Genomic DNA, 27,787 nt, shown 5'->3' with positions numbered 1-27,787 from the left:
AAACCACTTTGTGTCTATTTTGTTGTGCATCTGGAGATTCTTGATCTGGAGGTTTAAAAAACTGTGAATAATTTCCAATTAAAAGATAGGTTAACAGTTGCAAAGAAGTTAAGTGGTGACTCCAGCAAAGGCCTAAGTACCCACAGTTGGATTTTTGGACATAATTGGACCCACACTGTGTCCGATGCAAATACCAAAGCCCAAGCACATGCTCCTCAAACCTTGCCTCTCTTTCCTGATTCCTCAGGCAGCTAAAGGCTATACACAGCTATGTTTTCCTGTAATCAGGTACCTCAGGTGCCTGGACTCCTACTTCTGTACATGCCTAGGACTGTTTGAGACTCGGTGAATCTGCACAGTTCTACATCTATCTCAGTCCTAAACCCAGCCTGAATCCACAAACTTGGCAATTCTTCCCCTATATTCCCTGAGGGAGCAAGCCTGGCAGCTGCTCATCTCACACATGTCTACAGGACCAGGCATTGCACGAAATACCACAGCAGACATAGACAACTTAATTAAAAAACCAAAAAATGTCCGTAAGAGTTGGCAAAAGAATCAAAGCTCTTCCAGAAAAGGCAATCATGAATGAACACAAATTTGTCACCTAGTGGTTCTCATGGCAGGCTGAACACATGGAAGGGCAGAGTAAGTGGGCTCTAACTAGTCCTCAAGGAGTGTTTGGGCAGCTAGGCAGACACCTGATAAAAATACTTGAGTAGTCTGAGAGAGGGTGAAACCAAGCCAACCACCTGCCCCATCCTCCTGAGTAGATGGCTGATTTTGGCTCCTTGTCTTGATTTAATTGTTTTCTGAATTGTTGAACAGCTTCAGCAGGGGAGGTGCAGGTCTCACACAAACAGGCTGCAGCCTCATGGCTAAGAGGCTGCACCTCTGGAGGTGCTGGTTTGAATGCCTCCAGGGAGTAGACAGACCATCACCTTTTCTTTTCTGATTCCTGAAACACCACCAGCCTCCTTTCACTCACTTTTTATGTATTGGGGTTTTTTTCAGGAAAGTTAGATGTATTTAGCTGCTACCCGAATTCTTGGAAGAGTGTTATATTTAGCAAGACTTGGAAACTAGCAAGAGTTCATTTGCTGGCCTGTGCATTCTTTATTCTAGTAACTTTAAAAATATCTTTAGATCATTTTGCATCTGTTGAAAAGGAAACATTTAAAAACTCTGCTTTCTTACTCACTACTAGCATTCCAGTGACAAATTTAATCTTGCAGTCATTGTAATGTATGGGATTAGCTGACCAAGAGCTCCAGTGAGTCTGCAGGACCCTGTTAGTGTTGCTAACGTGACATCTCTTTTAGCAGGGCATGTCACCTCATAAGCATTTTCAGCAATGAAGTTAAGGCACAATATTTTTATCCACACCAGCATGAACAATTCTCTCCAAGGTGGTTTCAGGTGGAATTTGCCCTATTAAAACATGCACATCCAAGTACTGAAGGGGTTTTCAGAGCTTTTACATAAGCTGGTGGCAGTGTACTCAAAGCAAGAGGGATCTGGAATCCAGATCGAACAAATAATTTGATTGGAAAGACTAAACTGTAAAAGTACTTGGTTTTACAAAGTACTGCTCTAAATTAGAAACAAACAAATCAAAAAAGGTGATTTTTTTTTTTGACACCTGATTACAGCAGTCACCTCCCTTCCTAATGCACAGAGGTTTTCTAAACAAGCTGTCCTATATCTCCCTACAGGATAAAAAAATGCTTTCTGCCTCCAGATAGCCTGTGCCCTCATCTGGATTTATCTCAATTACTAATTGCATCAAGATAAAAACCACAGTACTTTGTCTCTTGTATGTTTTTACATCATAGCCTTCTTAATGTAAAAACTTCAACCTATAAGAAAGGCACATCCAAAAGAACCCATAAACTCTGAATCCAAGAATTTACTATATTAAAAAGGGGGGTTTCTTCTTTGCCTTGTAGCACAGGAGAATATCCTGTTCATTTATGTTCTCTCTTTTGTCAGATCAGAAGAATAAGAAATGGTTAAGATGATTTTTTTTTAGTGTGTCTGATAAGTTTTGGTGGCATCAGCTCCCAAGGAGCCTTTCCTTTAAGTGTTCTAGTATATTTAAAAAAAAAAAAAGAAGTCATTCTTTTACTATGAATTCCTGTGTTCATTTTGAAACTCTGACAAGAAATAATAATACCTCCTTCACAAGTAGTCTAGTTCCATCTGGTTGAGAACCAAAAAGCCTTGCCACAGTCTGATCTGAAGTGTAATTGATTTGATCACTGGCAATTTAACTTCTTCGCTTACGTCTTTAGTGCATTAAGACTTCCTGAGGAGGGGAAAGAGAACTGTTTACATTTTTAGACTTTTTACAAGTGCATCCAAAAGCTCCAAGTGTTTGGAGCCTGATTAATTACAAACACCTAGAGGACTGTTCCCAGTCCTATTTACAGAATCTCTCCTAACATCAAGTGACTTAACACTTTTTCAGGACTTTGAATCACATGTTATTTGTGAGGAGGGAAAAAAATCATTCAATCAAACTGCCAATGAAAGCAGCTAGTGGAGAATGGCTGGGCAGTGTGGTTAGTCCCAAAATGTAAGATGACAGCTCTTTCTTTCATGGTTCTGAACAGCTCTACAGAAACGGAGGAGTGCTGTCTGTTGTAGCTAAGTTTGGAGAGTAAAGCAATAGGACCTGAAAAACTCTAATTAGTATTCAAGATAATGGAAGAAAGGAGACATCAATGAATAAATACCCAACTGCCCTTAGCCAAAGAAGCTAAATAGGATCCTTTTGACAAGGAAACAGAAGAAGCAAAACAGAACAGTTGTTGGAAATATCAAGAAAAAAGATTTGGCCCTAGGCTCGTGTGTGCAGTTTCCCAGAAGTGGGGTTTTTGTTGCTTTTTTTTTTTTGGCAATTTTTGAAAGAGTAAATTTTTGGGAACCATACAGATTTAAAAAATAGACTATTTTTGTATTTTATTATTATTGTATTTCTAATCCTGAAGTCCATAAAGTTTAGCGTTTTAAAATGCACACTAACTAGAAAGTCCTTCAGCAGGGTAAAGAGGTATATGTAAATTATTTCTGGGTCTTTTAGCAAGGCTCACCTGACCCAAGCCTCTTGGATTATTGTGTGTGCTTCACATAATACACTCTGGATAGTTCCACTGGAAACAAAGTCAAGTATCTGGCAAGCCCCTGCAGGATTCAGGTCTGAATCGAAGTTCAGCAAAAAAATTAAGTACATGCACAAATCCATCTTTCTTACCAAAGCACTTAACTATCAGTTTGCATTTATGTATATAGCAAAAGTATTATTTAAGTCAACCAGCAGTTCTTTTAGGAAAAGACAACTGGTTAAACAGTTATTCATCTGCCTTTGAAGTTTTTATTTTTGTCCACGACAGTTTAAACTTGGCTTATTCACTGGAAATATCCTCTTTTGTTTTTTATTGGGGAGAATTACAGAAGTTAAAAGGCCTTTTTCCCTATTAGAAGAATTTAGAAATTTCAAAATGGATGCACATGGACACAAAGTACATGAAAGTTAAAAAAGGTACATTTTATCTTTCCAGATTAATCTGAACTCTCAGCTCCTCTTATAACTTTCCACAAGAAGTTTGGTACCCAGTCAGTCTTAAGGATTTAGGCCAAAATTATTCCTTTGAAAACTCAGTTCCCTACTGCAGCTTTATAGGGGGGGAAATGGAGTCAAGAAAAAATTGGTGTAATTGAAACAAAGTAAAGGGTGATGGTGGCAGAGGGGTGTGAACTTGTCCCTCTTATGCCTCTTCTTCTTGACAGAGAGACCATCTACATAAAAATGGCACTAAGGAAGAGTTTTGTTTCTTCCCACCTCCACTAGTATTCTCTCTGAGAAGTGGAGCAACTGATGCTGCAGCAATACAGCTGTTTAACAGAGTTCTTTCCTCCCTGTAATATAGCAGCCACTTTTTGTGACACTGGATTTCAAATATAAAATGCAGAAATTCTGAGTTTTTGTCTCAGACAAAAAAAAAAAGAGCTTCAGCTCTTTCATTCCTGCAAAGCTGCATTTTTTTTATCTGGTATTCTGTTTTTACATGGCTATTGCCAGGAAAAGCAAAAATAACAGATAAGATTTCAATTTTGAAAGGAGAGCAATGGAATAAAAAACCCAAACCAACCCAGAACAAAACAAACCAAAATAAATGCCTTGAAAATCTCCTTACATAATAGAATAGCTCTCCTGCTTCTCTTACTCTTTTTTTGTTTGTTTGTTTCACTACAGACATAAGTGGCAGAGCTAGGAAAAAAGCCCAGATAGATCTCTTGACTTCCCACGACCTACCTTACCTGCCAGACTGGCACAGTGTGCTCCACAGGTGTAGCACAGATTTCCCCACAGGTAACACCCTGAAACACAGGTGCTCACACAACAAGCTGCCTTTCATCACAGCAAGGGAAAAGTAAAAGGGACTATTTTACCAGGACTGTGCATGAGATACCTGTTCATGTCTTAAAAGTGTATGAAATCTGTATGAGAAGCTGGGATGCAGTAAGGTTTGGGAAGGGAGCTTTTCAGTTTTGCGGCATAAATGGAAATTATATTTCATAGCTGTCATATAGTGAAATATGCATGTAAATAACACGTTGAGCTCCTTAGATGCCCCTTTTCATAATTCCCAGTTACAGCTTCTTACTGTAAGGGCTTCTGTTGTTCACACAAACTCAGTTTGCTTAGCTGAGTCACTTCTCGTATCACGTTGCTCCAGAAGTGCCCTGAAAGCAAAGCATGTCAGCAAACACCTCCTACAGCTTCAGGAGACAAAAGAAAAAGAAAAGCAAATGCACGAGGGCAGAGGAATTTTACGACTTTCATTTTCTTGGCAAATTCTTTTACTGTCATCAAATACATAAGATGCATCCAAAAATTGTGAAAAAGAGTTTTAAAAGTTTAGCTTGACAAATGGTATTTCTTTATTTGGCATGAAAGTTTATATTTATTCGGCAATCAAACTTCATCCTAATAAAATAAGCGTTTCTAAAGAGCTTTTGAAAAATAGTCACATATGGATTGCATTATGTATGTAGGTGTTTTGAGGCCAGAAAACATATTTTTTGTTCTCTGTCTGCAGCACACAGCTGAGTGGAATGCTGGTGAGTGACCATGGCTCCTAGGTGTGGACATCATTACAAGCCCACAGCCTGACTCTACATGCAGTATACACTGAAAAAGAAAGCTTTTCAAGCATACCAGGACCCCATTCTTTTCAGAGCAGAACCCAAGTTTTTAAAATTATTTAGACACTTAAGTTTTTCTCTTGAACTCATTTATTCTTTTGATTTTTAATGTCTGATTTCTGAGGATTTTCAAATTATTCCTAGATCAAGCAAGCAATATTTTCAAAGTAAAACAACTTAAAAATACTTTATTAAAACAAACAAACAAACAAACAAACAAACAAAAAACATAAAACCTGGCCCCAAAATAAGCACTTTTCCCTAATTTTCTCTCATTCAGATGATGGAAATCTATATGTTAAAAAGCTGATGTTCTGTCAACATAAATCTGAAATACTGCTTTTTCAATAAGTACAATATTTTCCAACCTCCATCATGTAAACATTAATTCCAAGACTCAAATAAGAGAAAGATTAAAATTCCTTATTTAAACAAAATTTTGCCAATGTGAAGCACACTCACTTAATTTTCTAGTACATTTTAAGAGAAATTAATTCAGAATAACCTCAGCTTTTTCTGGTACTACTTTATAAGGCTTGATATGAAGCACTATGCTACTTAAATTAGAAGTAGCATTATATATATAAAAATTATATTTTTCATATATCATCAGCATTTTCCTTGCTGGTTGATGATGAATTTTATCCATTACTTTTGGGTATATCTAAAATGCAGAGGAAACTGGATTCTTTGAGTATCAGTTCTTTTCTATGACAAAACAAGATGTTCTTCCCAGGTAAACAAAGAAGCTCACATGCCTCAGCAGGGATGTAACGATGGCCCACACCACACACACTGCCTAGTGTCTTGCTTTGGCCCCAGGTCATGAATCACTTCTGAGACACTGCTGATCTTACCCATCAAGTCAAGAAGACAGCAGTGTACACCACCAGAAACTCAGCAGTAGTTGAGTCAGTGCTTGGTTCTAGATTTCTTAGAGCTCAGCTAGAAAAGTTGCTGCTGGGTTGGTGAAGCTCCTTTCTCTCCTTTACAGGAGAGTTCATAACAGCAGGCAAAGCAGTTCAGATGTGCCCTGTCTCTGTTGGACAGCTTGCCTTCTGACCTGGAGGAACATGTCCAGGAGTGAGAGTTACTGGCCTTCTAGGTGTATTAGGACCAGGTTCTCAGCTGTCATAGATCACTTGCATCTCCCTGAGTCATTAAAAACTATTCCAATTTACTCAAGAAGAGGCTTTGGCCCCTGTGAGTTTTGGTTTCCCTGCAAAAGCTTTTAACAAGCTGTCAACTGTCCTGGCAGTGAGGATACTTTGAGTAGTACCCAAAGTTAGCAGTAATAGACAGGAGCTAAGCCAAATAACATCTTTCTCTGCAAGAATAAGTACAGCATTTCTCTTAGGCTTACACAATTCTTACTGTTCCATTAAAACAAAGAACAACTCACACAGTGAATACCAGCAAGAAATGAGAGAGAGAAAAAAAAATAAAAAAGGCAAAACAACAGCAAGCAGGGAGTTGCAATCAGTCAGGTTCACAGTACACACCACTACCATGCAATGACATTAAAGCTCTTCGTCTTAAACCTATACTTGTACCACAAAAACATGCAGATTTCCATAGGTCTCTCTAATACTAAATAATTAAATAACATTTCCCCATGAGTATTCCAGCTCCAATTAGAAGTCCCGATGAGAATCGACAGAATTTCAAGTCTGGGTACAGTAGGAGGAAGAAGTATTTCCCTTTCAGCACTGGGTGCTTTTTTAACAGTCTTTGGTTGGGATCTAACCAGCACAGCTGAAACTTTGGAGCAAACCCAGGGAATGTTTTGTTAAAGATTCCAGCAGAAATAAAGGGATCTTCCAAGCTGGAAATTATTCTAGATACCTGAAAGAATGATGAGGGGAAAAGACATCTTTTCTCCTGCCTCCCTCAATCTCAAACAAATAAAAAGAGACATAGCATTTTTTAATGTCCTTTTAAAATTATTTTTTTAAAAAAATTCTACTTTTATTCAGTCCAGATGCAGCTGCAATTATTTATCTTGTTGGTACCCAAATTCATTTGTGTATTTTTGTGAATGAGCAAGCAAATACTTGCAGGAATAATTCTACTTTCCAGCTGTCAAAGAAATCTGAACACTTGTCTTGCTTGACCCAAGGTGCATACTTGGAACGCTGTGGATTAAGCTAAGAACAAGAAACCAGATGAGGAGATATGGTATGAGATATTCTGCTGCAAGGAAAGGAAGATGGATCTTGAGGAGGGAACACAACTTCTATACCAGGAGTTGTTTCCTGCAGTGTTTCCTAGTGTGCTTTGAGGCAGTGTGAGAGCTACTCCAGGTCACCAGCTCTGGCTAGATGCCTGAATGCAGTAAGGCATTATTAGGTGGACATACCTGCTCTGCAATTGTTGCCCAGAAATATCATCTAGGAAAGGCAATGCCAGAGTGTAAATGACATCCCAGGAAGATACAGCGGAGGCAGCTTGCCGGCAGCAGTGCCTGGAAGCGCCTGCAGGGCAGTGCCATCGTGGGCACCAAGAGGAGCTGGGCTCAGCCGCAGAAACACTTCCTCCAGCACCGCTCGAGTGCTTGGAATGTGCCCTGGGGAGCGGGCAGCACAGCACCCCAGTCTCTCTGGGGCTGGAAATCAGAGTGAGGGACAGAGAGCAGAAGAAACCTGAATAGACCCTTTCAATTCAGTACAGCTCCTTCAGAGAAGAAAATGGGAAAGAGCACAGTCTGTCAGTATACTGAGAGGTGGGAATTGTGATGTTTTATTTGGAATCACGAAGGAAGGACATCAATAAGTTAAAAATAAATAAAATAAAATAAAAATAATAGCATTTTTATGAATAAAAAAAAAAAAATCCTACAAATTCCCTAGGCCTCTCCTTCTATTAATCTAGATGTCATTTGCTGTAATTCTTTGCCAGTTATCCTTCCCCCATTAATTGTGTTTGAATTTCAGTGGCTCCCGCACACCAACTCATTTTGTCTCTCAGGCTGCCACCTACCACTGCACTACGGCCACTTACCCTTTGACTGAAGGGATTGGTTTTTTTAACAAGTTGTCGCTAAATGTATGTGAATTATTGTAAGGAGGCCTAATTTACGACCTTGCTAAGCACTCGAGCACTAAGGGAAGGCAAGCATCGGTCTTAGCAAAGAGCTAGCTACCGCTAAGTACTGCGAAGGGCAGAAACTTGGCATTTTGCCTAGCTCCGACATCCCTAATGTAGCAAATCCTTTCACTTCAATTCGCCTTCCCCACCTGTAAATAAAGCTATCTCTCAGCGAGATGAGATCCGGGCCTGTCTGAGGTCCCAGGTGGGTGCTGACTGCTGGTGACCGAGGAGCAGGGCTGGTTTGATGCACTTGTGCCCGGCAGGAAGGAGGGCACGGACCTACGCGCACCGCCTGCAGCGCTCGTGTCGCTGGCAAGGCTTTCCTCGCCTTTGCTGTCTGCTGCGTGATGCCCGCAGCTGGAAGCGGCAGCTGACAAACTTTTAATGAGCCAGCCCAAAAGTCAGCCCTCGGGTCAGAGGCCGCTCCTGCCCTCAGCTCCTGCTCTCGGCTCCGTGTGCCGCCCCGGGCCGCAAGGGAAGGGCGCCGGCACCGGAGCGCTCGGAGGACGGGCCCGGCCCGGGAAGTGCGGGCTGCTCTGCCGAGCTCTGGGGTCCCTGCAGGGCTCTGCCCCTCCATGCCCCCACCCCGACGCTCTCTGCACATTCGGGCAGCCGCAGCGCAGAGAGATGTTCCCGGCTACCGCTGGGTCCACCAAACGCTCGGTCCCTGCCGGTTTCTGCCTCTGCTTTCGAGCTGCCCTGGGACTCCGAGGGGGCTGGCTTGGAGCGGTCCCGCTCCGCTCCGCGCTGCCCCCGACGGTCGGGCGGCTCGGGCCGGCTCAGCCCCGGCGGGACGCGCCGCTCCTCCGCCGGCCCTGCCCCTTGCGGCCGGCTTGAGGAGCCCCCGGCCCCCCGAGAGACACAGGGACGGGTCACCCGAGGGGTCTCACCTCTTGCTGGACAAAAAAAGAAAAAAAGACAACCTCCCCCAGAACAAACCCTCAGTGAGACAGAGCCGTGAGCGCGGGGCTGCAGACCGGGAGCCGCGGTTTAACACCCTCTGCATACAGACATTACCACAGGGGTTTTTTGTTTCTTTTTGCCCTCCAATGCTGCGAAGTTCCCGGCATTCTGCCGAACCTCAGAAAGCCAGTTTCCGAGCGGGAGGGCCGCAAAGGTGGCTGTCTCCCTCAGGCTCGTGGGCAGAGGAGCGCCCGGCGTGCGCGGAAGGGCGGCGGAGGCGGTGGGAGGGGGGTAGGATTTAATTCTTCTTAACTGTCATACTTTAATGGGGATGGAAAATGTGAATTTTCTGTGCATTCCAGGAACAATTCCTTGGGGTGGTGACCTTTAGCACCGATTCTCTGAAGACAGGAAAGTAGTCGAGTGTTTATCTGGATGACTGAAAGCTTTCCCTGGTGGAAGTTTATGGAAGTGTTAAAAGGGGCGGATAACACGGGCTTTGGAGGCGCTTGTCCAATGATCTGGAGGGGCTTGGAGAGCAGATCTCAGCTGGCAGACATTTAAATGGGAGACAGCTCGGCGCTGCTGCAATTTGTAGGCAGGATCCGACACACTCTCTCTCTATGGACTCCCGGGCAGCTCCGGGCTCCCACGCCACCCGCTCCGCCGAGTGACCCACCGGGAAGAGCCCCGCAGAGCCCCGGGCCGCGCCGAGGAGCCGCCGAGCCGAGCCGAGCCGAGCCGAGCCGAGCCGAGCCGAGCCGAGCCGAGCCGAGCCGAGCCGAGGAGCCGCCTCCGCGCAGGTGAGCCGGGACGCGCGCGGTTACGGCTCCGGCAGCTGCGGAGCTCAACCAGTCTCTGTGGGAGGCAAAGTTTTAAGCTCTCTGTCCTACCTTCAGAGAGGGGCAAGGGAAGGAGCCGTTCATCGGTGTCTAGCAAAATTCCAGGGAGTCTCGGTTTTGCAGGGGGCGACGCCCGTCCCTCCCGTCAGCGGGAGTGAGGCGCGCCGACCTTTCAGCCTCAGTGCTGGGGATTAGGGCGCCGTTACATCGCTTTCCCCTCGAAAGCACGGGGACTGCAAAAGCCCCGTTAGCTCTGCCTCTCATCTCCGCCTACAGCATCACTCCCGACAAATTGGATTCGGCGCCCACCCGAGACACGGAAAAATCCCGGCCCGGCCTCTGCACGGAGCGGGGCGGGGGCAGATCCCCAGGTGCCAGCCCCATCCCATCTCGTCCCGTCCCGCAGAGCTGCCCTCTCCGTGGCCGCTCAGCCCCCGTCTCTGTCCTGGCCCGTCTTTGCAAACCTCCGCTCCTCGGAGGAGCGTGTTCCTCGTACCTCAGGAGCTCCCGGGGCGGGCTGCGTGCCGCCGGGGAGACTCGCTGTGTGCCAGGGGTCGGGTTCCCCGGAGCGGGGGCTCCGCACCGGCAGAGCGCCCGTGGCCGGGACCGGGCCGGCCGGGACCGGGCCGCTGCTCTTGGCGACCTCCGCCGCCTCTCCGCCCAGCCCTCCCACCTGGCCCGGAGCCGCGGGAGTTTTGTAGAGCCCACGGCTCCGTGCGTCCGTCGGCCACCGCTGCCCGCAGCGCTGCCAGCCCCCGGCCCGCCCGCGGGGACCTGCCCGCAGCGCTCCGGCCGTGCGCTCCCGGCCGGCGGCGCAGCCTCCCGCAGGGCTTTTCCCTCCTGGAGGACGCCTGCTTGCTTGCCCCGTCCGTTTCAATACGATCCCCCGGGGGCTCGGCAGTCCCTTCAGGGAGTTCGTCCTTCTTTGGGTTAACCTAGACGGCGGCCGTGCCTCGTGGGAAGAGCCGGTCCGTGTCGCCAGCCGCCGCCGGGAGCGTCCAAGCCCTCGGGGAGCCGGACCGAGTCTCTCCCGGCCACGCCGAGCCAAACCAAACCTGCGGTCTCTCCGCTCTGGCGAGCCCCGCGGAGCTGCGCCCAGCGATGAGCCCGCCTTACCTGGGCGGCTTAGGCGGGACCCTCCTGCCCGGGGCCGGGCGGGGCTGGCAAGGTGCGCGGTCCCTGCCCCCTGCGCCGAGCCGCTCTCCATCAGCTGCGGCCTCGCTCCTGGTGTCCCACTCGTGGCTCCTCTGGGCGAAAGAACGGCAAGCGAAGCCCGTTTCGGTCACCAGGGCTGAGACACAGCGCTGGGGAAACCTCCTTGTGCAGAGGCGGGGGCTCTGAGGCACCAGCGCGCCTTCGGCTCGCCCTGCCGCTGACAGGGCGCCGGGTTCAGTCAGGCGCTCGGTGAGCGGAGACTTTTGGCTGCAGTGCCAATGTTCCCCCCGCCAACCTCAGCTGCCTCTGAGCCCGGCCCGGCGACCCGAGAGCTGCAGAAGCGCTCTGCTCCTGCCCCGCTCCTCTCTGAGCCCAGCCAGCCCGAGAATAACCAAGCAGCGTGAGCTGGGTCTGCGCCTAAGTGGTAAAAAACACCGATGACCGTAGCTCTGCTCTTCTTGAGCATTCAATGCCGAGCTGTGCTAAAGCATATTTTCTTTTTCTCTCGGCAATGCTACCCAGAAATGCGGAGCTTCTGCTGAAGACTCCCCTTTTCAGCACGCACGGCAGTGCAGAGAGAGGAGCAAAGCTATCCCGGTTTTTAGGGCTCCATGGGGAAATGTGTCTGAAGGGAGTCTGGCGCTAGGAAGCTGGGAGCTGTCAGGCTGCGTGGGCGTCTTCAGGCAAGGCAAACTCGGGTTTGGTACCAGCCATGCCCACCAAGATGTTCGGCTTCCCTGGAGTCCCATCGGATGTCCTGTGGAAAAATCGTTCCTTAAATGGGGAATTCTCAAGGTTTCAAGGGTTGGTTGGTTTGTTTGTTTTAAAGTTGCTGCCTACACTCCGTACATGTCTCAAAACCCCCTCATCTCTATGACTCTCAAGAAGAAATTTTCTGAAATGTAAATGTATCCAAATTCTATGAAACACAGATGTTAGCTTTACTGTCTTGATTTCAGGAAAAAACCTACAGTTCTCTGGGAACTGCCATTACCATGTTTTTTTTATATTTAAAAATACAGATCTATGAACTATGAAAACATTACATAAGAGTGTTTCTGTAATTCAGATGTAATGTGTGAGGCATAAAATTATTCTGATCCTTTGGGACATAAACCGCTTCTATTTTTGCAGTAGTCAAAGGGATTGTGTTTTGTGTCTTTGGCTTGTATTTGGAGTCCACCAAATAATTTGTTTTGGGCTTTTTTAGTTCTTCATCAGATTATTTTTCACGTTTTCTGTAAAGCCCAGGAGTCCATGGCTCATCATAATACTTTCCTAGCAAAAGGGGTTTGCAGATGAAGTTACAGACCTGCTAATATCTGTGACAATTTTCCTGTATATTTCAACCAGGTTTCCATCCAGATCTTTTAAACAAGCTGTGTTGAGCTAAAAATGGCAGTAGTAACTTTCTGACTCTGCCTATGAGTTCATAGGGAAATTCTGTCTATGAACTGACATGTGGAGATCCTTAATTCACAGCAGAAAATGTATAAATGAAAAAAATTACAGCTTAATTGTATGAAATAGTAAGCCTGAAAGCATTTACATTTCTCTATCAATAGTTGCTAGTATTAATCCACACATTTCTTAATTTGTTTTAGATGATGAGCTCTCAGGCTCTAGATAAACCACATATGAAGTGATATGAATGTTAGGGCCCAATTCTGCTCCTGTTTGAAGTCAGCAATAAAACTTCTTTTGGCTTTAGGACTAAGAGCTTACAGATGATGAAAAGTGGAACTCCGCAGTGAAATATGGAAAGAATAGAGTTTTGGACTATTGTGTTACTTTTAAAAAATAAATTCTGTCATATCTCTCTGGATCTGAATGAAATGAGGGAATTGATTATTTTGGTTATGGTCATCTGTTTGTTCAAAGGATTCTCAAATGAATTCTCAAAATGATTTCTGGTTATGCCAGTGAAACAGCCAGTTAGTACCAAGTAATGAAATTTTTGCAGAAACGTGGAATATAAGCTTTTACGGCCTGATTCTCACAGCTGCAGAGCTATTGCTTCTGCAGAATTATGACTGTAATGAGGAGAAAAAGCATTTATTTCAGGAGAGATTTCTCTTCACTAAAACTTTGGATATGATAACACTGATTTCAGTTATTTCTACTGTCCTCTTCTGCTTCTTTCAGTAATAAAAAATCCTGTTAAGGAAATATTCACAACTGCTAACCCATAGATAGATGAACCACTTCACTTCCTAATGTAAGCAAAGGTGACATCTTCTCTCATAAGAAAAAGCATTGATTGCCCTGGGACCAGAGGCAATACTGCATTTTGGCTGCTTTCCTTCCTGAGGCATACCACCTCATTTTCCTTTGTGTTTTGCATTTTAAAACTTAAAATGTTAATTTTAAATTTTTTTTTAAATCAGTTGTTAAAAAAAGATCTTGCTTAGCTGTTGTGGGGAATCTTGAAGTTCACACAGCCCCTTCTGTATTTAACCTGTATTTATCCCTAAATTCCTGGATTACTTTTAGATGTGTGTTTTGGAAGTGACCATAACAAATGTGTCTGCTGAGTGGCTAATTTTCATTTGAGTTACAATTTCTTTTATGAATATGTAATGGAGCTTCCACCTTTAAGGCTGGAAACCAACTCAGTGAAAAATTACCTTCCTCCCAGTTTAGGATTACATTGAAACACATGCTTGCATTTCCTTAGGGATAAGCATGTGCTTAATAAAGTTGCATGAATCTGGGACACAGACCTTACAATAGTATATATTACTATGAAATTTCCCCCAAATTCCCATCCCAGAGCACACCTCATTTTTGTAGGACTTCTAGTCCATTACATCTCTATGGGGGAAAAAAAGAATGAGAACAATGTGGAGGTAATCAGTTTTGAAAACAAAAGTAGTCCAGGAATATGCATGTTGGTGGAACCTCATCCAAGGTGTGGGACACTAAATAAAATAAACACCTGAAATTTTCTGGCACTGCTTACAACCTAGACATTTATTTTCAACTTCATGTAATAATTTTTTTTTCTTTTCTTTTAAGACTCTGGCACCATGTCGAGTAAATAAAGTGCATATTAAAATACTAGTGACTAGACAGTCACCAGAGAAATAAAAATAGTTTTGGAAGAAATCATTCTGATCTCTTCAGGGAATAAGCAATAGTTGATAATTCTTTGAAAACATATTTTTAAGACAAAATTAAAAGGATACTTGTTAAATAACATTCCGGTTTTCATAGAGATGAGGGAAAAACAGCAAATGTGAAGTCCAGGCTGACACTTGAAATCATGCTGCATTATTCCTTAACTGGAATTCCCAACTTATTTTTGTCTCCCTCAAAGCCTTAAGGTTATTAAAATTGTGTGTTCCATGCCATGTTTCATTTAGATACTAACAGCAGCCCTTCCAAATTGCCTGCTGGAGTCAGCAATTGTGTCATTCTTACACGCCTTCCTTGACGCATGAAGCTTCTGCCAAAAGTAGTACATGCTGGTACTTAGATTACTGAAATGAATGCATACATCTATGATTTATCTAGGTGCTCTAGAGTTCTGCTAGAGTTGATCTGATGACAAACACTAAAAATGAGACCCACAAGCATTCCTTGAATGTAGTGGAACCCCCTATGACGTTTTTCTGCTTCAGGAATTCCTCTCCCAATCCATCTGATGAGAAAGGCTGAACACCGTAGCATTTATTTTCTCCATGTGACTGGGAAGACCTAGTAACTGAGAAATTAGCAGTTATCTTTTACAGCAAATAGTACTTACCCTGAGCCTCTGCTGGGTCTCTAGGTGGCCCTCACAGCACTGGCATTTGGCTGCTTTCCTGCCGAGTTGTGTGGTCTCTGGCAGAGCGGATGAAGCTGTCCAGCCCAGCGCCATGGTTTCACGTGTTTCTCGGGTAGGAACAGGACTCTTCAATTCAAATGCTGTTTTTTTCCATACTGATAAAGCTACTCAAATAAGGGATACAACTGCAGCACCCCAAGCAGGTAGAAAACAATGACTTCCTCAGCATTTTTTTTCACAGTCCTTTCCCTTTTTAATGCCTGTGCCTCTTCACAATTTTAGTGTTTTACAGCATTTTTTTGCAATTAGTTGCTCATTTCTGGTGCCTTCTTCCATGCTCCTATGGGGAGGGTCCCTCAGAGACTTATTCCCTCGTCTGTTTGTCTTGCTACCACATAGCTCCTTTCAGAAAAACTTTGAGGCCATGGTGTTTCTGGAAGGGGGAAGCTGATGGGTTTCTTCCCTGCTGGTTGGTGTTTTCAGCTGACTGAAGAACTCAGAGATTTGGGAAGCAGCAGAAATGGTGAAATAAGTGAGGAAAGAAAGACTGTTCCTACTCAATAATTAGGTTTGGAGCAGCCATACAGTTTTGAAAGACCTGATCATGTCCTCTTAACTGCACTTCCTGAAGTGGTCTTTTGTTGTGTGCACAAACTCTATGATATTTAATGTAATTTACAAAATTCTGCTGTCCTCCAACAACATCATTCTGTGTAAAATGAAAAAAAATTCAGGGATCTGAAAAATTCTTAGCACCGTGATTGCATCTGTATTACTTCTAACAAGGATTCAGAGTAATGTGCGAGAAGACGTAGTTTGGAATGGTAAGACACATCTCTATTTAACCTGTACCCAAATATGGTTTTATGTTAGTTGCCTGACTTGCACATCTCTCAGCTTAAGCATCATCACACTCAGATATGTTGGACCTCTTTAGAGGTGCAGTGTGACAGAGGTTGGGAAGCTGTAAAACTACAGGTGTATACAGCATATGCATTATACACTGGATGTACATTATACAAGGAGCTGTATAAAGTTTCTGAGTCTGATTAAGGGACACGAATCTAGACTACGTCTGCTGAGACAAGGACTTTAGCCCTCTGGTATTGTGTATAGGTGTGTCATGTAAATGAATCCTTGTGTAATGTAAAATTAATTCTTCCACTGTTGTAAGGCAGGAGCAATCTTCCTATATGTCAGTAAGGTATAAAAAGGGAAGGAGAACTAGGGTGATGCACATGGAGAAAAGAGCTGGAAAAAGATGGAGGACACACAAAAAAAATTCAGTTTGGGCTTATTTTGATCACTCTATTTGAAAGCTTTTTTCTCTTGGTAGTTTGGGAACAGCTTTCTAGCTGTTCAGGGTACAGGCTTGAATGCTTATAAGTGTGTGTGCACTCATTTCTTTCATGGAACTGAAAATTTACTGCACGTCTGGCTTCTGTTGATATCTGAAATCCACAGCTGTGCTTTATTTCCTCAACTTCCTTCATGCAGGATGGTCCGCACACTGTATGCCATCGGTGCCTTGCTTCTTCTGATGGGATTTCTGCTACCAGCAGCCGAAGGGAGAAAGAGGAACCGTGGATCTCAAGGTGCTATCCCTCCTCCTGTCAAGGATCAGCCCAATGATTCAGAGCAAATGCAGACACAGCAGCAGTCAGGCTCCAGGCACCGGGAGCGAGGGAAAGGCACCTCGATGCCTGCTGAGGAGGTGCTGGAGTCTAGTCAGGAGGCATTGCACATCACTGAGCGCAAGTACCTAAAGCGGGACTGGTGTAAAACCCAACCCCTCAAACAAACCATCCACGAAGAAGGCTGCAACAGTCGTACCATTATCAACAGGTTCTGCTACGGCCAGTGCAATTCTTTCTATATCCCCAGGCATGTCCGCAAAGAAGAAGGCTCCTTCCAGTCTTGTTCCTTCTGCAAGCCCAAGAAATTCACCACCATGACTGTTACACTCAATTGTCCCGAGCTTCAGCCCCCAAGAAAGAAGAAAAGAATCACCCGAGTTAAGGAGTGCCGGTGTATATCTATTGACTTGGACTAAACCGAGAAAAAGTAGCAATTGCACTCTTGACTGTACGCAATCACTGCCAGCATGAGAGTGAGTGGCAAGATCTAGCCCACCTTCAAGGCTGGGCACAACTGAAAGGGACCTAATGAATTACCTAAAACCAGCAAAACCCCCCAAAAAGAGAGAAAAAATTCACGTAAGGAAAGGGCATGCATGTGTGTGTGTGTGTATGTGTAAGGGAAAAAATGGATATGGATGAGCAAATGCATGAATGTTTGCGACAAAAAAAAAAAAAGGAACAGGGGTATGAGACGTTAAAAAAAACCCTTAATTACCCATAGTCATGAATTAGGTTTCCTAATTCATGTGTATATTCACATTTTTGCCGCTTGCTGGGGAAGTGGAGCCGTGGCTTTTGCGAATGTTCACCTTTGTGCTATTTGCTTTTACTGTATTACGTGAAACATCAAAGTGAGAGGACAATATATTTCAAAGCATGACTCTGTTCTTATATAAGAAATAGACAAAGAGCAATAACAAAGTGTAGCACAGCCATCACTGAAAACAGAAGCTCTGTCAAGAGTTTGTAACACACTTCTTCAAAAAAAAATCACTGTAATCCAAAAGCCATGTCTGGAGAACAATGGGGGGATGTGGGAGTGCTGAAAAGTCAGTATAGGTGGATGGGAAACATCTACAGCAACTTAGAAAGCAAAAGGCCAAAGCAAGTTGACAGGGAGAGTACAAAAGGGAGTAGGGAAAGGGAAGATACATAAATAGGAAAACATAGAGGAAGAGATATTGTCTTCTGTTTACGTTTTGCTTTAATTTATATACCTAGTCATATATTACATAAATTAAAAAGAAACTATATACAAGGCTATAAATATACTTCTGAATTCTGATGGCTCTCTAAACCAAACAAAACCCATTCATACGCCACTAGATCCATTTGATGTCTTGTGTTTCTGATATCAGTTATTCTTCATATCTACATATTTATGTATATGCAGTATCTTTTAGGCAGTGGTATCTGTACACACATGCAATGAGTGTGCCTACTTCATTGTGTGTGTCCAAACTCCTCTTTTTCACACACATACATAACCACAGCACAAAAATCTTGCTAACCAAGATCAAGTACAGAATGGCAGTAATTTAGTACATAAAGAGCAGAGCAAAAATTAAAACAAGCATCATGTGACTGCAAATGCAATAACCACACAAGAGACAAAAGACATGACATTCATGACTAGTAAACATCGCATTGTTATTGTTATTTTAGCTTTGCCACAGGCATGCAGTTTGTTGAAACGGAGATGCAGAACTTTGCCAGCAATGATCCTCTTTTTATATCTTTTACCACAGACTTGCATTTAAACTGGATTTGGAGCAAGTAAAGAGAATTTCCTGAAAACTTAGGGCTGACTGCCCCTCTCATTTGGGGGGAAAAAACATAGAAGGGGACACACTTCTTCCCACAGCTTGATGGCTCTCACCTGTGAGGTTATCATGTCTTTTCTTTCCTTCAGGCTTAGGAGTTCAAAAGTGATCAGGGCTGTAAAGTTTGGCAAAAGCAAAGAAGGTCCTACAAGAAAGTTTAATGAGGTGTGTCCTGGGGATTGGAGCAGAGAGGCAGCCCATCCATGCACGTTGCCCTGGCTATCCTGAGCACTCAATGGTCCACACTTACTGCATGATGAGCCTTTGAGAGGCCAGGACCCAGTTTCCCTGCTCAGCAGCAATATTCTCTAGCATCCACTATCAGTATAACTGTTCTCTCTCACACCAGGTGCCTCTCTCAGCCACAAGGTGATTATTTTGATATCATTTCTTGCCATAGAATGTTAAGGAAGACAATCGTGCCCTTAGTAACATGCCCAAAGCAACAGTGTATCATGAGTGGCATGTCACAGATGTGTCCTATGTGGCCCCATTTTATCAGCTGTCCCACCTGTCATATAGTGCATCACACATTTATTGGTGATATCCTGTATCTCTCCAACTCATACATTTTTGCTCTAAAATCCACTGCTGTGAGGTTTCTGTTTGCAAAATTAAGTGATTACAACTCATTTATTGGTATTATTAAAATGCATTTCATTCGGTGTACTCTCACTCAGCAGTCTGACACATGTCTTCATGGATTTTAAAATCCAGTTTTAAAATCTGGAATTATAGGAGGTAGGTTTCCACTGTGTGGAATGTGAATAGTTAAACAGAAAGATATGGATATTTAATGTTATTTTAAATACAAATTCTCTTTCACTGATAATAGGCAGGGAATGTTCTCCTTTAAATAACTTTTTTGATTTTTTTTCCCAGGGGAAAGGGCCAACCTCAGCCATTGCTGGAAATTTTGTACTAGCTTGGGTTTCTGTTCAAGAAACCTTATGTTTTTTCTTTAATGGGAACACCTTATGAATTATATTTTTCTTCATGTAAAGTTGACAGCAAAATTCACATTTTCTTTGACAGAGACTGCTATGTCCCTAACCCCTCAGCTGTTAAGCAAAACTTCAAACAGTAGTGACTCCTTTAAGTTTTGTTTAGAATTCTCAAGGAAAATTGATAGAAGTATTCCAAATCTTTACGTTCTAAAACTGCCTGTGCATAGATCACAATGGAACTCTCCTTGAGGCAGATCCCCCTCACCCATGTAAATCTTTTACAAAGAACTTCAATGAATTGCTAGTTATTGCCTGAGAGTAAGAAAGTTCTGCTAACTTACAGTTATATGAGATATTTAATATCAACCACAATATGTATTTAAATGTCTGCTTTTTTCTAAAAACAATGGACTATATAACCTAAGGCTGCAGTATTTTCATGCTCAGTCTCACAAAGCAAAACTTGGTTTAAAATGAAGTTTTAATTATTTTGTAACTGAATAGAATTGGAGTTTTTTCTTCCCAGAATTTTGTACGTCATTTTAACTACTAGTAACAAATAAATAAAATATCTTCTCCAGCCTGTGTCTATTGTTGCTTGTTTTTTGGTTTTTTCTGAGTTTTTTGGTTTGGTTTTTTTTCCCCCTTCATTAAGTTTCCAGCTCTTTCTGAATCTGTTGTACTTTATCCTGACTTCTGTGGTTTCTTCTAATTATAAAAGGCTTTACATTATGACAATAAGCCATAGAGACAAGCAATGGCACCATCATTCAACACACTACTTCAATAAGGTTTTTAAATGAGATCTGTCACTTCCCCCCCACCCTTCCAATTTATAGAAGGAAAATCTCAGTCTTTGCTCACACTTTTCCCCTTGTAAACCATATAGTGACAGTTCAAAATATAAATCAGCCTTGAACTGTAGAGCTGAAGTTGGAGTTGGCCCGACTGCCTTACGCCTTATCTCAGTTTAATGTCTGGCTAGCAGTTTAGTCCCACTTCAAGGAAAACAGAGTAAGGAACACCTTTACAATACAGCATATTAAAAGCTGCAAATAGGGACCGAGGAGACGAAAAATAATTATTAAAAAAGAACTGGAAGATTTGTCACTGCTGACAGCACATGTGCAAGGACAGGGTTGGGGAAGGACTGCACCAGAGAGAACAGATTTCTTCAAACTTTCCACCCCTTTTGGTTTAGTCTTCCTTCATGTCTAGCTTGGTCATGCTTCTAGAACTTACTGAAAAGACAATAAAGTTAGCTAAGAATCATTATTTTTGGAAGGTAATTGACTATTTCTGGTCTGAGATATGGGCACAGTTGAGCAGAATAAGTTTCCTTGAGGAGTTGTGCATATGTATCTTTATTTGAATATTTAAACCAGAGAGGAACCTCCTGGGTTTAGCTTTCTAGTGTCCCATGGTACCACGGTCTAACTATTTACATAGTAACATATAATTTCATTATAATTTATATTTGTCCTACACACCAGCTTTGAATTGAAGATACCTCCCATGTGCTTTATAGTTACACTGATCAAAAGAAGGTAAGAGAGAGAATTCACACACCTTGATCTGCTGTCAGGGATGCAGATAGAAATAAGAGCATCCTTTTCCTTGTCCCCAGCGAGACAGGCTGGATCTCTGCATGTGCTCTGCTGTCCATGTGCTGTGCTGATAATTCACACCCGCCTTGTGAGACTGAGGCACCAAGAGACGCTGGGTTTGCGGAGCGTGCGCTCCCATCTGAGCAGCAGATGTGCACAGTAGGGACAGTTGGGTCAGCCGGACAGACAGCACCATGGCTCTGCTCCAGCTGCCTGGCACCAGCAATGCCTGGCTGGGAACAGGGATCTTGCCTTTGCAAAAATGATGGGGTAACTCCACCTTGTAATTTACCTTCTCCTGAGTGAAAAAAAACCAACAAGCCAAACAAAAAAACCCAAACCCAAAATCAACAAAAAACCCACCACCAAAGCAAAACAAAAAACACCACCCAAACAAAAAAAACAGAAAGGAGAATTAGAACTGTACCCTGGGAGTTGATGTTCATTTTCCACTGTAGATGTAAACCTACAGGTTTTAGTTCCAATAGGTTTCCTGAAGGAGAGCAACCAAGTGAAAAAAAACTAGATCTTATTGGCTCCAAATCACTCAAACATGCCTTAGAAACCACTTCACTAGTTACTGAAATACAACAGTCAATTTTGGCAGAAGAACATCCAGAATTTTTTTTGAGTTATCCTGCTTACCTGGATGCTTGCAATGCACTAACCAAAGGGGAGAGCTGCATAATTTAAATTTTAAGGGAGTGAATATATCTGTAGTTAGCCAAAACAATGGAACTATCACTAATGCTCCAACAATAGAGGTGGTTCATCTTTTTAATAACCATCATATTTATTTTTTTTAATCAGCTGAGACTGAAACCAGAAATTCCCAGCAAGGCACAAGTATCACAAAGAATCCCAGTGCAGATTTTTGATGCTACCTTGTAATGCATCTACATAAAAACGTCTGAAGCCTCTCTGCACTGCCTGCCTGGGAATGTAGCTGGTGACTTTAAGGTGCTTTTTCCCAATGTGTGGCTTCTGGCTCCTGAATTCTTCCTCTGGTTTCATGGGTCTGGGTGGAGGAGTACAGCTTTAACTGAGAAGACTGTTTTAACTGTCACTTGCTCTCTGTACTATTAATTTCTAAAAGTTTTGAAAATAAAATTCAGAATCAATTTTTGTTTTTTTTAATAATCAAGGAGCAAGATATGAGTAAGTCTATACTGATGTAAAAAAAGATTATTTGGGATTGCATTAAAACCCCCCAAACTTCTAGGGTGTGATAAGCAATAACTCCTCTTTGCTGTGGTACAGATGTAGATCACATAGCTTGGGGACGGATCAAATGGAAAAATTACACTGACTCACAATAAAAGTTCTGCAAAGAAAATCTGAACATGCTACATTTGCATTTCTTTTTTTAAAGAATGCCTCGTGGAAAAAAGTAATATTCCAGTTCATATTACAAGAGCAAAAAAGAATAAAGGTTAAGAAAATCTCTTTCTCTCTCCAGAATATTTGAGAGCTATGTCTTACCTTTCTGCCTAGTAATATCAGTAAGGTTTCTGGCAATAAAGCAATTGGAAATAATTAATTAACAGCTCATATAGGATAGAGTACTCAAATTTATTAATCATAATTTTATTGTATGGCATCACTGCTGAGCACTGTTGAGATTTTTGATTCATATAATGATGAATTTGCAAACAATATTGTTTTTCTTTTAATTCAATTTTTGTAATTCATTTTTTGAGGGGAAAGGACACATTATATTCTTTATTTAAGAGACATACTCTCAATCTTAGTTTTGTATTAGTGCACTGTCCTATACTGAGAATTAAAAAATCATGCTATACAGATGTAACATGAATGTATTTATCTCTCTGAACAAAGGTGTAAAAGACAAGGTGTGCATTAGATATATTTAACAGTCTGAAAAATGTGTATTGGATAAGGTTATACATAAAACCATGGGTCACTGTGCCAAGCTTCTTAATAATGCACATTAGGAGTGATTGGTATGGAATAAAGTCAGCAATGACTCTAGTTACAAGAGTAGTCACAAAGGATTTCTTTTCTAAGGATGAGGATAGGGTTTCGTGTATTTAGTTAAGTTTATTTCTAGACAATTACACTTAATGGATGAAGCCTTGCTGAACTTCTCTCTTTAGGATGTGGAGGACCTTGAATGTTCCTTTGAAAACAGATGTTCATGAGGAACATGATTTCCATTTTTGTTGTTAATTTGTTTCAACTTCAAATGAATGAAGAGGCTAGAATTTGGGTGTTAAGCTAGATTTAGCAAATAAAAAGGAGAAAGAAAACTACGTGGACAATGGAAAGAACTTATTGAATGGATCTAAATCCTATGGTAGGTAATTTGATCTAATTTTTGCAGAAAGGCAAATGCCAGATGTTTGCTCCACTTTGATCTTAATAACACTTTAGGCTGCAGACAATAAGATTGGTTTAAAATTTATTGTCTCTTTGATTTCTCCATTCTAATGCTTTTTAAATTCTTTACACAAGACAGATCTATATATAGGCAACTGGGGTGGCATCAGAAGCATTGTGTACTTAAGACATTCTTGAAAACCTCAGTATGGAACAGTGTTTGCTTTTTTATGCATCAAAACAAAGCCAGATTTTATACAAGCAACATTCAATTTTCATTTTATTATAATGTCTCTTTTTATTTTGCGTATGAAGTTCTGACTGTCGCATCTGTGGCACAGCTCCTTATATGCTTTTATCTTTCAATAACCTTATTGAAAGTTAAGACAATATATTAAATCAACATTAAGCAGCAGGAGTTGAAAGTTAAGCTAATCCATTCCTTTGCATTGGGAATGTAATCTATGTAGATCTCTAATTTCACCACTGAGTTGCTTTTAGTGTTCTTTTTGTACAGAATATGCTTTCTAAAAGGAGAGCTGCTGCTGCTGAATGAACACCAGTGAAAGCTTCTGAGGAACCATAATGTCCAAGAGGTGTCCAACTTGCCTTCTGTCCAGATCTCCAAGAACATTGCTCTGTGAATGTGAGTTGAACTCATCTTAGAGCTGCTTTTAAGTGGTCTTAGGTTTCTCACAGGATATCTTGCATATTCACTATGCTGAGAAATGGTAAAAAGCAAGTGAAACTCAGAACAAACAGTACAGCAAGAACAATGGTTAAAAGGAAGTAGAAAAAAAGGACAGGCTGAATGTCTTATCGTGATTCTCTGGCATAGTTCGTAGCCATCTGTCCCTTAGATCCATGCATGATGTCCCAACAATTGGTTTCACTCTGCTCAGCTCAGTAGTCCGAAAGTTCAAAAAGTCAGTCAGTTTTTCTCTCAAAGAAATTCTGAACTTTGGTGATGAAAATGCCATCGCTCAGCCAGCTGAGAGAGCAGCTACCCTGGCAGGTTTTCTTAAGCTGTCAGCCTTGATGGACTATCAGAAGTCAGCAGGCTCCCTACTCCTGTACAACTAAGTTTAGTTCTTGCAACGAACTCCTTTGTAAGCCAAAAGAAAAATTCCTTCCTTCAAAACCAAATATTTTAGTTCATTACCAAGGAAAAAACATGATACACAAAAAAAAAGTTCATCTCCTTCTATCACATAAGCATAAGTGAGAAGACTTGCAATTAACTCACCTCAAGAGAGAAGCTGGGCAAAACAAAAGACACTTCCAATGAAAATTGTTCAAATGCATCTTTACACCTTTTCTTCCTTACCATTGCTATAAATACAGAGGAGAAAACTTCTTTTTTTTTCACTATTACATTGAAGTACTGTTTGCATAATTTCAAGGCACATTTTGCCAGTCCTCTCCACGACATGATATACAACCTGTGCCGTTTGAAAAGGCGCCATTTGAAATAACTGGACAACTGAGTCACAAAACACAGGGAGGTTTTAATGGTATTTGATTTCAATGCAGAAGCACTGATTCCCTAAAAGGAGACTGGTTTTCTATAAAGGCATGATGTTTTGAGGCTCTGAAAATCTTTTGCAACACTGGCTTTTGTGAATCATATCTGAAAAGTGTAAAAATTTTCCACAGTGAAATTTAATGGAAGACACACAAGGGAAGATTTTAGCCTCAACATTTATCTTTACCAACACATGGAACCACCTTGATCTGTTTTACTGTTGATGAAAAACGAAGGTAGTGTCTATTTCACAGGAGAGGATAGGAAGTAAGAGTCAGTGTGATGGATGGTGAAAAGAAACAGAGGGCAAGAGTGAAGAAATATGAGCGTCAGGTACTGATCTCAAAGATGAGGTCTAGTTTGCTGTCAGAATGTGTCTAAATAGCTTATTAATAACAGGAGAGATGTATTGGCATTAGTGTGAAAGGAGAAGTGTACTCAGTTTGTACTGTGTTGTCAGAAGTGAGCCATCTGCATAGAGTACAGTTTATATTTGTTAACTATAAGTAGACTATGCAAGTACAAATCAAGCACAGATCAATTCCTGTGAAAATATTCACTTACTTCAAGGCATTTAGTCAGCAGATAACACAGGAGCAATCTCTACCATCTCTACTGAATCTGTCAAATTCACACACAGGGGGGCATAGCCGTACTATAAAAATAAAATAGAAAAAAACCCATAAAAATCCCAGAGAAGTTTAAACTTCATGAACTTGTTACAAGTAATAATTTAATTGCAAAAACTTGGAATTTATTCTTTGATCAGTATTAGTCAATGGGTGAAACAAACCCCACTTTCTCCCACAGGGAAAATGAGGGTTACCAGGGAAATCTTTTAATCTTCTGTAACGATTGTAAGTGCACCAATTTAGGATGATGCCATTTTGTCTCACCAGTTCTCTTCCCATTTAGCCTGTCAATCCCAACAGCAGCTCGATTTCTGAGGCTGACATGCTGGGAAAGGAAGACCAAAATAGTGAGGTGTCACTGAAGAGTTTATGCTAAGGGGAGCCCCTGGAAAGTGGGGTACTTACATCTTATTCTTGCTGGCAAGGGACTGAATTAAAGGAGGTCTGAAGTATCAGAAATACATCTCCACGGCACCCTTGACAAGTTCAACAGCTTGCTGCTGAAATCTCTCCCAATCAACATCAGCACAACCAGCATCTCCTGGGAAGTAACCTGATTTATTATTACATGCCAGCTATTTTAATGATATTTAGGGAATGTTTCATTCAGTGTTCGAAGTCTTGCTTTATTTAGGCATTTACATTTCATCTCCAGTAAGTTGCAATAAATAAGTTTTTCTTTGATTTATTATTTATTTTCCAAATAATTCAGTAATTCAATTTGCTGATGAACAGCATACCACCTGATCGCTATGGAAATAGGTTCTCCCATAACCTCTGGATTGTGCCTCTAGGAATAAACTAATCATAAGGAGGGTCTATTCAAGTGAAATGCCACAAAGGAGTTACAGACTGTAACCTTCCCTCAGGGCTCATTTTTGGTGCAATGATGCAAAGTGTGTACCTACAGTATTCATTCAGGTCTAAACAGCCTGGAAACTGGGTTGGCAGCTTTAAATTTTCCAGCTTCAGCCTTAGTCTATTTGTCTTTGCATAAAACCCTAACCTTACAGCACAACCTCAGACAGGACTGGTTTCATGCAGAGGACACAAGTGCCAAAGCCTATAAGTAGGGCTTAAGTTAAGTTTGACTTCCATCAGGTAAGGGCTGGAGTGCACATTACCCTCTGTGCTGAGATCGGATGTTACAGCCTGAGGCACAGGTCAGCCTGTCCGTCATGCACAGATGAGATCGTCTGCACCTTTCGCATGGAGAGGGATGTTATTTTCTTAAGGAGCAGGATGTTATTCCTAGAGGTCTGCCCCTTGGTAGGGTCAAGAGTAATATTTTATGGTTAATGTTTATGATTAATTTTGGCTGTGGCCTTTCCTTTCAGAATTTGTATGGTGTCAGTTCAGGTTGGTAAGGGGAAAGCTTGACAAGGTTAAGGCGTGAACCATATACTCACTTTTCCTTCCAAAGTAAACACTACAACAACAATGCACATGGGAACCAAGCAGCACATTCCTAAATCAAACCAGAAGATTCACACAGGGAACTAAAACAGTAGGGTCCAAGAGAGTGGGTTTTGCCTTTTTGTTTTTTTTAGTCCAAAGGATACATTTTCAGAAAGATGCCTTGGGAATCAGCTCAAAACAATCCCAGGAGCAAAAAGGGTAGTTTGGCATCAGATTTCTTGTGCTTACATTACTTAAAAATGAATATTGTCTTCACGCCCATTCTCTCAAAAACTCTGCTGAAGTAAGGAGACCGATTCTCAGCCGTTTAATGAAGTTTCAAGGAAAGAACACGCACCTCAATGTGACCCAAGTTTACACAGATTCTTACTTTTGGAAAATATCCCAATCAACTTCCCAACTTTGAACAGGATCTTTAGATTCATATGCAACTTGTTATCTTTTTAAGTATGTGAACTCGGAAACTGCTTTCCCTTCTTCTTTTTTATTAATGTAATAGTTTCTCAACGGGCCTGCAAGTTGACTTGGTTTGATATTTTAGAAGACACTTAGGACCAGATGAGATAGGAAACTTTTAAAATCTCAAGGTGTTTTTGTTGCAGGAACATAGCATATGGTCCCATACATAGCTTGCTTTCTCTGGCAGAGTCAGCAAACAGAGAGCAGTGAGGAAAAATAAGTACTCTTGGGATATTGTGAAAACCTCCAGAAAGATACTACTGTATCAGTAATAAAGACAACTTTGGATGTGTGTGTGTGTGTGTGTGAAGCAGTCTCAAAAACCCATCTTGGATCTGCATCACCATTTTGGAGTGTTGGAATGTATCATCCAGGCAGTGTGGTAGGGAAGACCATTATATGAGAGTTTCTGATGATGACTTTAA

The 27,787-nt window shown here is 42.0% G+C and overlaps 1 protein-coding gene across 1 annotated transcript; it reads left to right on the top strand.

Annotated features, from left to right (window-relative positions):
- Nucleotides 1–9,674: 9,674 nt before the first annotated feature.
- GREM1 (gremlin 1, DAN family BMP antagonist) lies at nt 9,675–19,958 on the top strand. The gene is made up of 2 exons (XM_086893877.1): nt 9,675–10,007; nt 16,468–19,958. Exons 1-2 carry the CDS (start codon nt 9,769–9,771, stop codon nt 17,021–17,023), a joined length of 795 nt encoding a protein of 264 aa, XP_086750003.1. The 5' UTR covers nt 9,675–9,768; the 3' UTR covers nt 17,024–19,958.
- The last annotated feature ends 7,829 nt before the right edge of the window (nt 19,959–27,787 follow it).

The sequence above is a fragment of the Cyanistes caeruleus genome, chromosome 6 (assembly GCF_971803275.1).
Source record: "Cyanistes caeruleus chromosome 6, bCyaCae1.hap1.1, whole genome shotgun sequence".
Lineage (NCBI taxonomy): Eukaryota > Metazoa > Chordata > Aves > Passeriformes > Paridae > Cyanistes > Cyanistes caeruleus.
Note: the sequence above shows the minus strand (reverse complement) of the source record. Positions and strands in the feature narration are given on the sequence as shown.

Bases quoted from the DNA above. Each gene is read 5' to 3' on its own strand.
- GREM1 (XM_086893877.1), top strand. From the start codon at position 9,769: ATGGGAGACAGCTCGGCGCTGCTGCAATTTGTAGGCAGGATCCGACAC. The intron at 10,008-16,467 runs GTGAGCCGGGAC...TCCTTCATGCAG, and splicing joins GAGGAGCCGCCTCCGCGCAG to GATGGTCCGCACACTGTATG.